Source organism: Saccoglossus kowalevskii, chromosome 12 (genome assembly GCF_978046115.1).
Source record: "Saccoglossus kowalevskii chromosome 12, keSacKowa6.1, whole genome shotgun sequence".
In the NCBI taxonomy this organism is placed as follows: Eukaryota; Metazoa; Hemichordata; class Enteropneusta; family Harrimaniidae; genus Saccoglossus; species Saccoglossus kowalevskii.
In genome coordinates this window covers 27,037,306-27,049,786 of record NC_140652.1, presented here as the reverse complement: position 1 = coordinate 27,049,786, position 12,481 = coordinate 27,037,306, and the positions used below count along the sequence as shown (strand labels likewise).

Sequence of the window (12,481 nt, the reverse complement as noted above, 5' to 3'; positions counted from 1 at the left end):
GAATAATCAGATATGGTGAAATACTAATAACCATATACTGTTGTTGTTTCTTTTATAAGCTAAACTACCAGAGAGTGGAAATGTTAAAAATATTCTGACACATTAAAAACCCCAGAAATTTATAGACAGATACCCCATAAATTCATTTGCACGTAAATACAGAGAAACATGTTATGTACAGGTCCTCAAACATTAGACACATTCATAAATGCAGATGCTGTAGAAGGCGCAGGGATATTCACGAGACAAGTTTGTTACAACACAATACAATATACTTGCTGGGTTTAATTTAGCCCATTTAGCTGTCAGTGAAATAATTAAGTGAAAATAAAACCCAGAGGATAATTCAGTCCTATACAGTATGTAGCTTACCTAGTAATGAAGTAGAATATTTTGCATAGTTGATGGAAGATGGGATATGATATTCTGATTTCAGTTCATTCTTTATTTTCTCTAGTGAAGACACTTCTATACTTTTTAAAATGCCATCATCAGCATTCTGTAAGATTGATGAGACAATTTAAAAGTTAATATGCTGCAAGCCGAAATGAAAAGTGGAGCTTGCAAATAGAAATACATTGCATATCAGGCACAGAAACAAAATGAAAAGAAAAGAATTTAGCATTCGGCAAAAAGCAGTATTTGCATTCAGACAAACCTGACTTGAAATTTGTGGCACATCCAAATTATTTCATTTGTTTACATATTACATTAGGTGGAGCAATAAGTTTGTGATGGTAATAGAATCACATGACTGAACACATACAGTAACGCAAATAGTCAGGCAGTACAGGATTATACACTTGTTGACAAATTTTCAGAATAGTTAAGTTTCCAATACGTAAAAGTTTCTGAAAAAAATAGATTGCCTACACACAATGTACACATACAATTCTCATATGCAGTGAAGTATTACTACCCCTGGTATTTCCTGTACATGTACTTTGTGCCCCAAGGCAATCAAGTCATTCTGCCTAATGATGGTTTCAATTACAATGGAAAGGTAAGCACACAAATCCACCTGACACTCTAGGCTGTGTTTAATGAAATACACTTAAGTGCAGACTCACAAAAAATACCTTTTCTAGTAATTGTAAACGCTGCCAGTATTTTCTACTAAGACTTTTCTACTGTGTTAATGTAACAGGAATATGCATTAAAATGATATAGGATTTGTATTTTGCCTATATGTAGACTTATGTAAGATTTTAGTTATAAAAAGTGTTTTTAACTTTTTAAATGTAAATGTGCAGATTCATTGAATTCTGATTTTACTATTTTAATCGTATCAATATTAGCTTATTTTTAATTATGTGGAAGATAATAACAAACACAATAAACATCAAATAAAGTGAATTACATTTAGTGTTTTCCCAACAGATGGAACTGCACTTAAAAAGATTAAAGGTGTGGAATTTCTGGATAAATCCAAACATAATTTTCAATGTGTTTATATATTTGAGACAAATAGCAAAGGTGTTGAAATAGAATATTCAGGTGTATTTATTATGAAGTTCAAATAATCAAAAGTGGACTAGGAAAGCTTCAAATAAAAGAAACACTGATTAATTCTTTCAACTCATTTACAGATTTGTATCCTGTGATCACTTTACCATACCAGACAAATTGTAATAACTTTTCAATGGGCTTACAAGAGACTGCCTTCAGTTTGCCCTGTGAGAGATATATGGGAGTAGGCATTTTATGCAGGATATTACATAGACAGAATGGCATAGAAAGAAATTTCTGTACAACTTACCAGAGATGTAAGAAGACTCCTAGACTTAGCTAGCTGTGAATTAAGGTCATTCAATTCTCTGCCAATGGCTTCTCTTACTTTATCACCGGAAACTATTGATGGATGAGTGTTTTTCTACAATACAAAATACAAAGATGTGAAAATTAAGTATGGATCATAAAATGAAATTGTAAAGTAGGAGGAGGTGAAACAATTTAGACCATGGTCAAATACCAGTGCTGGCACTGTGGGTGGTTTTCTTCATGTAATATTGACTCTCTGGTACCAGGCAGTGTGCAAACTAGAGTTCAACTGTTTATATTAGTGCTGTGTTGATAAACTTAACACTGAAGCTGCAAAACAGCAGATGTACAAGTATGAATATACTGGCAACAATACCCCCCCCCCACACACACACACACACACATAGTAAATTTGGGAAGCTTTTCTTTCAATTCCCAAAGGTTTTGTTAATGTAATAATGTAGAATACTTTATTTTCGCTTGGAATTTATTTTCGTTATTTTCGCGGAAGAGATGATATCGTGAAAATAAAATCAAGCGAATATACTTTTTTTCCAATATTTCACACTCAACTCATCAAAAATGAGTGAAAATAAATTCCATACAGAACGCCCAAAAAGCCTTTTCAGCAAAAATTAATTCCAGCAAAAATAAAGTATTCCACAGTATATGACAATAAAGATGTTATATATATATAATGTCTTTAGTATTCTTCCAAACGTAGTTCAAGTACTCATTTTGCATTTTCTGTTCTTTAAAAATTAAAAAGGTAAAAATGACATACAAACTCAATGATGTGCCAGGCACAGTAGCAAGAAAGAATAATTTGTTTAATTGATCATTCCATAGCTGCAATTTTGTTTCTAAAATATAATAAAATGTACCCTAAGTACAGATATTATGAACATAAAACATGCACACATACATACATACATACATACATACATACATACATACATACATACATACATACATACATACATACATACATACAGAACTCACAACCACTAGCTGCAAAGCACATTGCTACTGTAAGCAGACAGGCAAGTTGAATAGAATAGAATAGAATAAAATTTCAAAGTATGGTGATGGCTTCAAGTAAACTATCTAAATAATTCTTTTCTTAAGTTTCAACCAATTACCAGATGTTTAAAACCTTTATACAAAAACTCACATGGATAAAACATGTGGGCAACAACAGTTATTACCAGCTGTGTAAGATAATTGGAAGACAGAACTGATCAACAATTTTATTTATTGATTAAATTGCTGTTTTTGTTATCACTTTGATGAAATTTGTAGAAAACAAATAAATTACATTTTACAACACTCAATGTTTACATTTATACCAGTAACCATGATACTGTGCTTATTAAATCATGCGTGGTGAGTTCTGATTTTAAACAAAAATGTGAAGACTTATGGTAGATGCCTGACAATGAGAACCAGTATTAGGGGGTTAATGTAGTCTCATCAAGTAAGTGAATACAGCTATGAAAATTCATACATCCTTTTAGACAGCTTTCTTCAGTTTTACCCACAAAAACAGTGTTTACACAAGTGTACAGGTCACAGCACTATACATCTGTTTACATCTTTCTATAATTTTAGCAAACAGCATGTATGCCTGACAACAAATGTCCTGCAGTGATGACACTAGCTGATAACCCATTGTGATATAATGAGATCATCGAAGAACTTTATAACTTCTCTTTCTTCTCTCACAAAACTGAACTGATATCACATTAAATTTTGTTATCCCACAAATAAGACACAAACACACATGTACCTGCAATCAGTCTTTTAATCTGCAACTTGTCTGCTTGTCATTTTTGACAGACACTCCACATTTAAGACAGGTACAACATTTCATTTGACAAGCAAAATCTTCACAATCCTGTCTAATTTTCATTGAAAATTAACAGATAAATTACAAACTACCTATAAATAATCAACAACAAAATAGACTACAATCTTTGGCTACAGACTGAGCACTGTTTTTTATTTCAATCAAATTTTTACAAAGGCAATTCTATTTATTGCCTATAACCATACCTGGGGTGAACAAATTATATACCGATATTTCAGATCTGAAGTATTATCAAAACCTGGCATTTAGAAAAAATGATCTATAAATATAATGAAACTTGAAGTTGTGATGATTTTTTATTTCAGCAGTATATGAAATAACATATTTTTTAGAAGTGCACAGAAATCGTATGTTGTATTTAATGTCTACTGGATCATCAAAACTTCATTTTTCAAACAGATACACACATTGTTTATGTTAGCATATGTAAAACTAATATACCAAATACTGTAGAGGTAGAACCGGAACAAACACTACTGAGAAATAGTTTGGAATTCCAGGAATCAATAACAATATAAAAAGTTTCTTCACTAGGATGATCATCTTGGATTTCCTGAGAGTGAAATACTCTAAATTAATTAATCATGTCACATACTGTGATCCAATTAATAATTTATTATGACAAAACACAGTATAAATTTCAGCAAAAGTCAAGGAGGCACATTTGCTGTATGCTTTTAATAACAACTTTACTATACTAGATATTTTTGGAACAAAAAAACTGTATTTATACCAAGATGTTATAAATATTATATATTTATATTACACATGTCACACATAATTAAACATATATTAAGCATAGGAATGGTGCATTCATGCATGGTAGTGGTGGTGCAGTGTTCATATTCAATTTTTCTTTGTGTACAAACAATGTTTTTTTCACATGTGTTGTATACATTGTATAGAACCTAGAAGGAATACAAGGCATTGCAACAACCACTCCCTTCAGTTTTCAAAAATACCTATTTGATAACTTGAAATAAGCCTGAAAATTAATTTTATCTTATACAAAAATATATTAGCAAAAACTGATAGCATGTCTGTGTATTGATTATATTAATTCATTTTTTGATCTATGAACCTTTAGTACTGCATTGATCTTCATTGTAGTAGCATTGATCTTCATGAACAGAATGATCCAAATGCAAACTAAACAAAGTTGGGAATCAAAAAAGATAGAGTGAGTTGGAGCAAAGACTATAGATCTTCTCTATAGTCTTTGGTTGGAGACAGTAAGCTAAAGGATAAGGGGGAGGAGTCTTGAAAATATCGCCTCATGTACAATCAGTGAGAATTCACCATACAGGTGACTCAACTATATATGTCTCAAAATATTTAGGAGTGTGCTGATGGTATTCACATGCCAGGGCACATATGGTCCAGTTGAGATAAATGGAAATAAACAGGTCTCGACAGTAAACAAGTTGACCTCAGTACTCATAAAAAAAAACCTATACCATCCTTATGTCAGTTCAACATAATGCCAAAGGTTGCCTCTATAGTCTGGAGTTTGTTTAAAACAGCAACTCAATTAGAAACGGATGTTTTCTTAGTAATTTTTATTGGCCATGGTTACATGACAGAAATATTCTATGTACAGAGGAAATCAATTCAGCTCAACACAGTTCAATATGAGCTGAGCTCAGCTGCATTGCCTTGTCTTTCTAACTAAGCCTTGTTATATAACTAGCAAACTTGACCCGAATCAGCATGGGTTTGATCCTCAGCCTAGTCAGTATGTGCCCACTTTTTTGTATCACAGTCTGTTTAGAAAGCCCAGATTTAACTGGATGCATGCTAATTGTGTGTCAAAATGGATTTAGTGGTACCAAAACCAACACCAAGCAAATATGGTGATTGAAATTACTGGTATGTAGAACATCTAGCACCAGAAACTGTAACATACTTTATTTTAGCTGGAATTAATTTTTGTTGAAAAGACTTTTTGGGTGTTTTGTATTGAATTTATTTTCACTGATTTTTGACAAGTTGAATGTAAAATATAGGAAAGAGGTACATTCGCTGGTTTTTATTTTCACTGAATCATTCCTCCAGCGAAAATAGCGAAAATCAATTCCAAGCAAAAATACAGTATTTTACAAAAGTCTAGAAAACCATGTGATAATACCACTGTAGTTGTCATTCAAGAAATTATAGAGCCTAAGCTGAATTTTTGTTTTGTTTTGCAATAATACATGTAATTAGGTGATTTCACAATGATTTTCCATAAAAAGACAACTGAATTTTATTCATTTTTAGGAATAGCATTTGACAATTTTACAAAAGGATGCTATGTTTATGAAAATATTCATCCTACTTTTTCTCTGGTAATGTCACCATCAGGGATTTGATACTTCAGCACATTCATGAATGAGGATGTGATTTAAGAATCAGTACATGAACACAGTGGCAATAATCCTTCCATAAACATAGAATATTAACTATTTCTGAATCCAGATCAAGTTCACTAGTGAGAACACTGCTTTTGAGCCAGTGTTTTTTATGTCTAGACACTTTTAGTTTGGGTCACTCATTTAAAAATAGCGTCAATATCGAATTGCTGAATAGCATTGATTTTCACTTCACATTTGAACTAAAACAAACTTAAGTATTGAGCATCAAGTGTGGGCTAAAGCAAAATTTGCCAATATAAGTAGTGCAATATAAATGGTACAGAGAATTGAATTACACTACGTCACTAGTTCACAGAACATTGTATTACAATCATGTAGTTCACCAAATATCTATCACACTATACCCTGGTAGGTAGGTAGGCAGGTGATGCACTCCTTTATTGTAAATCATAGGGCGGTGCCCTGGCAAAAGTTAAAATAATCAGTCTTGTAAGTACATCCCCTCTAACTACATCTGACTAATTAGATAATTTACAAATCATGTTCAGGTCTTGTTGAATCAACAACAAGTCATAACTTGCATTACAGAATTTGTAAGGTGATCTCTAATTAAATGCCATCAGAGGTGAGTCACCTGAATGCAATTGTAGTCATTCGATCAGATGTTGTCACACTACGCTGTACAGTGATAGCCAGAATGCTTAAACCTACGCTGAATATTAATCAGATTTGGTAAATTCAGTCTGTTAACTGATTCGTCTTTGTGAGAGCCAAATATAGCATCAGTGAAAATTACATTTTGGTTGTTTACACAGAGACTTTCATACATGCAATCTAATTGCCAATATTTATTAGCTCTAGACAAGTCCACTTGTACTGTAACTGGTATCTCCAAACAGAGTATAAACTGACAGAGTACATTACATGTACTGTGAACAGCCTGCTAATTGCAAGACTTGTATTCTGAACTGTAAAACACTTTGATTTTGTGAGCCAAATTTTCGTGAGTTTGTAGCAATGAACATGTTGTTTTCCTGAATCACTGAATGTCATAAACTTTGCAAATCAAGAAAATTAACGATTTACAGTAAGTAGAGCAGATTTCTTGAAACAAATTCTCAGTACCAATGCAAAATGAGTAATTAGAGTGTCACAGAAATTTGGGGTCACAAACCTGAGCCACCAGATTTAGTCAGCCAAAAAGTGTGTGTGTGTGTGTGTGTGGAAGGGGATGGGATTTGACATACTTTGGACTAAAATTTGAAAATGATTGGAAATGATTGACGTTTATAGCAATTGACCTTCATCTAACTCAAATACAGATCTAGAGTCTCCTAGACTACCTATAGTTTTTTGGGGGGGGCTCACTCATATTACACAGGAGCAAGTCTGGAGCTATAATGCTTTTCACAGACTGCTTGCTGGCAATAAATTATCTATTACTTACACAAGGGTAGAATCAAGGTTACTATAAATCAAACTGCTTGTATCTACAATAATTAGTACACATGGAAGGAACATGTGACTGCATGAATAATAATGAATTGGAGGAAAATACCAATGTACAGTTTAAGTTTTACTGTTTTGTCAGTCACGTTTGTCCCTGAAAAATAGGTTATGGCCGTTTAACATGTGCTGAATAAACTCAATCAAATGTAATGACAAGTTTATGATGGTTTCGCAATTATGGCTTTCTCTAATTTTCAATACATTTATTGATCGTGACATACATTTTGAGAACAGAGCATTAAAGCTTTGAGGTTAATTTGGTGAAATACATTGCATACAGTTAAAGTATTAGTATGAGAATTAGTGTTAATCTTTTTATTGAAAGATAAATGATAACAGGATGAAAAGTTCACATTTTAGCTTTATATTGGAGATGTGGTTGATTAGTCATTAGAATACTATTTTGCAACACGTTTTTCTTTGGTGCTGTCACAAACCATTAACTTTAAGAGAGAGAAAAGGTTTCAGCATAAACATCAAACATATAGCCAGACATCGCACTGAAACCCTTTCCTATAGGAAATACCTAAGGATTTTTACTAGACAGTCCTCAGCAAGGCTACTACCCCTAAGTGAGGTGTACACGGAGTTTAAACAGGCACATTACTAGGATAAACATAGTATTTTGTATACTGTTTATCAGAATAACAATATACCCTTAAAAATTAAACAAAAACATCTTATAAAAATTCTAATTAATCCTACACAGATAATAACTGTTTTTATCCTGGCAAAGAAACAAACTTTTATCGATTCAAGAATAGCTGATTTTTTTATAGGATGGTCCACCATACATGTGGTCAAGCAGAGATTGAAAATGAATCAATTACTGTGAAGGACAGTATTGCTTGGAAAAAAAGTTACTCATGGTTAATTATATACACATTATGTTTCAAAATTTTGTCATAACATTGTCATTCAATGTAGACTCTAGAAAGGCAGTGACCATGATCACACTATTGGATTATTTCATTAACTGACAGGCCAAACCAAGACACTCATCTCACTACTCTATATATCGAGTACCAATAGACCATTTTCAGTTTACTGCGAGAATCACATGTTATGCGTGAAATCGAACGTAAAATCAGGACAAACAAAGGTCATAGCGTCGTAGTGGCGTCAAACATCGCGTGGGATTCGACAAACGCGAAAGTATTTTGGAGGCATTTCCATGCTTAATAATGTGCTGTACACATTTGATGATAGACAATTTGGATTAAGTGAGGGTATCCGAAAGCAATGTTCCTCTGTCGAAGAATGACTGGTCGATGTGAGCTACAAAATAAAGAAATTCAAGTTCAAAATCAAATCGTCCGTTTTTTGTTCGCTGCATGTCTTTCAGTTGAACGGAAAATCACCTATTATGAGTTTAAAATGAGTGTTCAAGTATATTTTGTAGATTTCAATTTTTTTTTTCACAGATTTACTCCTGAGCAAAAACTATAAAATTAATGAGCAGGCTTACAAGTCAATAGAAGTAATCCAACATCTACTACTAGTACATATCATGTGAACAGGAGAGTTTCAATAATGGGTTGGCATAGAACAGTACAACTACAGTAAAGAGTGCATATAACTGTGTACACAACAAAGAGTGGACAATACACTATACATGCAGTCACTAACCTACCACATGTCAGATGAATAAAATAACTTTGTGGTTATCTACTTTATTCCAGTTTCCTAATTTGTTACAATGAGACTTCCTTGGAGTGCATAAATGTCATTCAACACAGCTATAACAGGCATGTCAGTAACAACTAGGGTGATCACACTACATAACATAAATGATTTAAGCACTGTGATTCATTTGTCTTTTTTATCAGTCACTATCATCTCCACCCACCCAGTCGAAATTTTTTTTTCAACTTTTGAATATTTCTATTAGTTTTTTCGATAATTTCCTTGTTTTTTTCCAACCCTATATGTCTTGATATTCACAGATAAATCATTTTGTGAATATTAGTCTCATGGATTAAAAAGCAGTGGACAACACATTTGTATATTGACTTATAAATATTGAGAGTAATGATGTCATTTGCAAATTAATTGCCGGTATATTTAATCGGTTGACAGCTGAATGAATTCAAGACTAAAACATTATGGCAAGGGAAATATACATTTTGAGGTTGAGAAAGAGAAATTAATAAGAGAATTAAATAACATTTACAGACCATTTATTTTCAATAAGAAATTCATCTCCAATACAGGTGGAAGTGTCTTTTGGTGAAATTTTAAGTACACCAAACTCAGCTTCAACAATTTTTTTTTTGACAGATCAAATAAGTGCATATACTACTAATAATAGAGCAAATACAGTATACCATGCTCTCGGCTAAATGACAGAGGTGTTTAGTGAAAAGTATTAGGTTATCCTAACAAACACTTTTCCCAACTTTATAAAGAGGGAAATCATAATCCCCTGCATAATAAAAATAAACGATGTTACACATTCCATGGAACATGTTTTTAGTTTCATGCACATTCCAACAGAAAGCTATTAATTTTAACTTAGCTGGGTTATTGGTTACCACATTGATGATGAATACAACTTAGTTGTAAGAGAAGACCAATAAAGTTCAGTTATACTTGCAAGGGAGGATCAATAAAGAAAATGGGACAATGTGCAGAATGTCCTAGCAAGTACTTGACTAAACCTCCTTTCTCAGGGACAGGACAATGAAGATGAGATGAAGAAAGAGGCAGATTGAACGATGAGAGTTAAGTCAAATACTGCAATGACATAATGATACTGAATGGCTCATCTTTTCAGAACCAAAAACTAAGTAATACACTCCTATAAAGCCGGATAATTAAACTGGCAGACACCTTTCTGAGTATAGTTAACCTAGAAAGCTAAATTTACCCTGCATACATCATACCCCAATATGTGTTCAATTTCAGTTGAGCTAAATCCAACCCTGCATTAAACAAAAACCTGTTTTCCCATTTCCTTTTTATGGATTTTTGTAGAGAAAAGTCCATATATAGCCTACATGTAGACTATGCTAACCTGAAAACCAACTTCTTTAGTGTCCATGTATGTTCATAACAAATTTATTTACAAGGGTTGAAAATTAAGGCATGTCCACCTATCAGAGACAAGATTTATTGTTGCTGGGTCAGATACATGTAGAAATTGAACGATGCTGTTGACAGCTGAAAGCATATATCAAGTTTTTACTAACTGACCAAATGGGGGAAGTTCCAAGTTGCTGATGTCCAAAAAAATGTTTTTTTTTTTAATTTCAAAAACTACAATATTAACAAACTTCTCCTAGGATGTATGGGAATTGAATGCAACACATGGGGAGATAATTTGTCAATCTTTATAGTAGGTCAGAGTTACACTGTAACTGATGTTACTGTCACTATGACATACTGTGTGTATATATTCACAGTCATTTATGTTATGCATTCCATAACCCTAGAAATGCACATATACCATGATTATACCCAAACACAACAAATACATGCATACCAAACATGCAAACTGTGAATCAAAGCATCCCTCTGGTCATGCTTCAGTACTAATGCTCAAGTTCAACAACTTTGGAAAGGTGATGAACTGTTTTCCAAAACTGAAATTCAAGCAAGAAATGTGCAATAAAAGAAAAAAATATTCCATGTTTTGTGATTATATTTGTATAGCAGGTATGGAAAAATCTTAAAACCAAACCAAAATTTAGTTTACTTAACTAATTTCTGTGAAAACCAAATGTCAAAAATTGGTTGGATTTATAATTTGATATCAGTGCGAATAAAGAAAATGCCTTGAAATAACTACAACTACAACCTGTTTAATGTATAACTAAGCATAGCCTAATTCAGCTTAAGCACCTATAGTTGCATTATAATAATAGGCTGGCTGAATGAGCATCATTTTGAAAAATGCTTATAATAACTATTACCTAAAAATACCATTTTAAAGTAACAGAAACTCTGTTGTGATAACCTCATGAACATAATTGGTTCATCCCTGAGAATTCCAGGCAAACTCCTACAGTATGCAGCTGAGACATGCTTGAATGATTATCCGAGTTCAACAACTTGTTTATAAGTACTTATCACATTCTAGAATGTACTGACATGTACAACACTCTGAATCAAAAAGTATAAAGCCAAGAGAAACTAGAATGACTGTACACAGTACCACAGAGTTATGCACAGACCAGGTCACGGTGCACCCATCCTTCCTCACCCTCTGACCCTATGTTCTATTCTCAGACTAGTATGAGCTCTATTTACCTAGCAAGTGGCATGAATTCTCAGGGCAAGTTCACCAACTTGTTAGCGTCAAGTATGGTTAATTAGTCAGATAACAAAGTAAGCAACTCAGCAGAAAGTTGTCAAAGTGAAAACAGCGGGCAGAAACATGTACGGCAAACATGATATGAATTGCTTTCACTGGATTGTATAGACATTGCTTACATGTAGCTAAGTGAACCAGAAGGAACACTAAATGTATCATAAGCAACAAGTTATAAGACATCTGGTTAGTAGGTTATATCCAACTTTGCTGTAAGTTGAATGGTTCAAGAGAAATAGAGAGTAAATGTCAACTCACCACATCTGCACAGAGCATACATATGGGCCGGCTGCCGGCAGTATTTGTTTAAAGGAGACTAAGCCTGATGGCATGTAGGCACCTTAGAAGTGTGACAACCATGTAATGAGTAAATAGTTCATGGCATGAAGTACCCTGTGGACCAAACCATTAACTGTGCAGGGGTGCATAGATGTTGGTGAATCCACTTATAAGTACCGGTAAGCAAGATAATATAGACATAGTAGTGGACTTTGATATGTTTTAAGTTCAAAGAAGATAAAATACAAACAAAAATTTGTAAATACCGGATTTAAGGTAGAATGTTCTTGCAAGTTTTTGACATGTGCATTTTAGCGCATACAGCAGTGACAATATTTCAAGTCAAAATTGGTCTGCAATTATTTGTCACTAGTATGTAAACTTTTTTGGTTCACT

At 33.2% G+C, this 12,481-nt stretch overlaps 1 protein-coding gene across 1 annotated transcript in view; it reads right to left on the bottom strand.

The window, feature by feature from the left end:
• LOC100379008 (uncharacterized) overlaps positions 1-12,481 on the bottom strand; it is a 103,367-nt gene that overhangs the window by 65,851 nt on the left and 25,035 nt on the right. Inside the window, exons 17-18 of the mRNA XM_085506544.1 lie at positions 1,760-1,873; positions 373-499 (exon numbers count right to left, since the gene is read on the bottom strand). Coding sequence (XP_085362670.1) covers positions 373-499; positions 1,760-1,873 — 241 coding nt within the window. The remainder of the gene's footprint in view (positions 1-372; positions 500-1,759; positions 1,874-12,481) is intronic.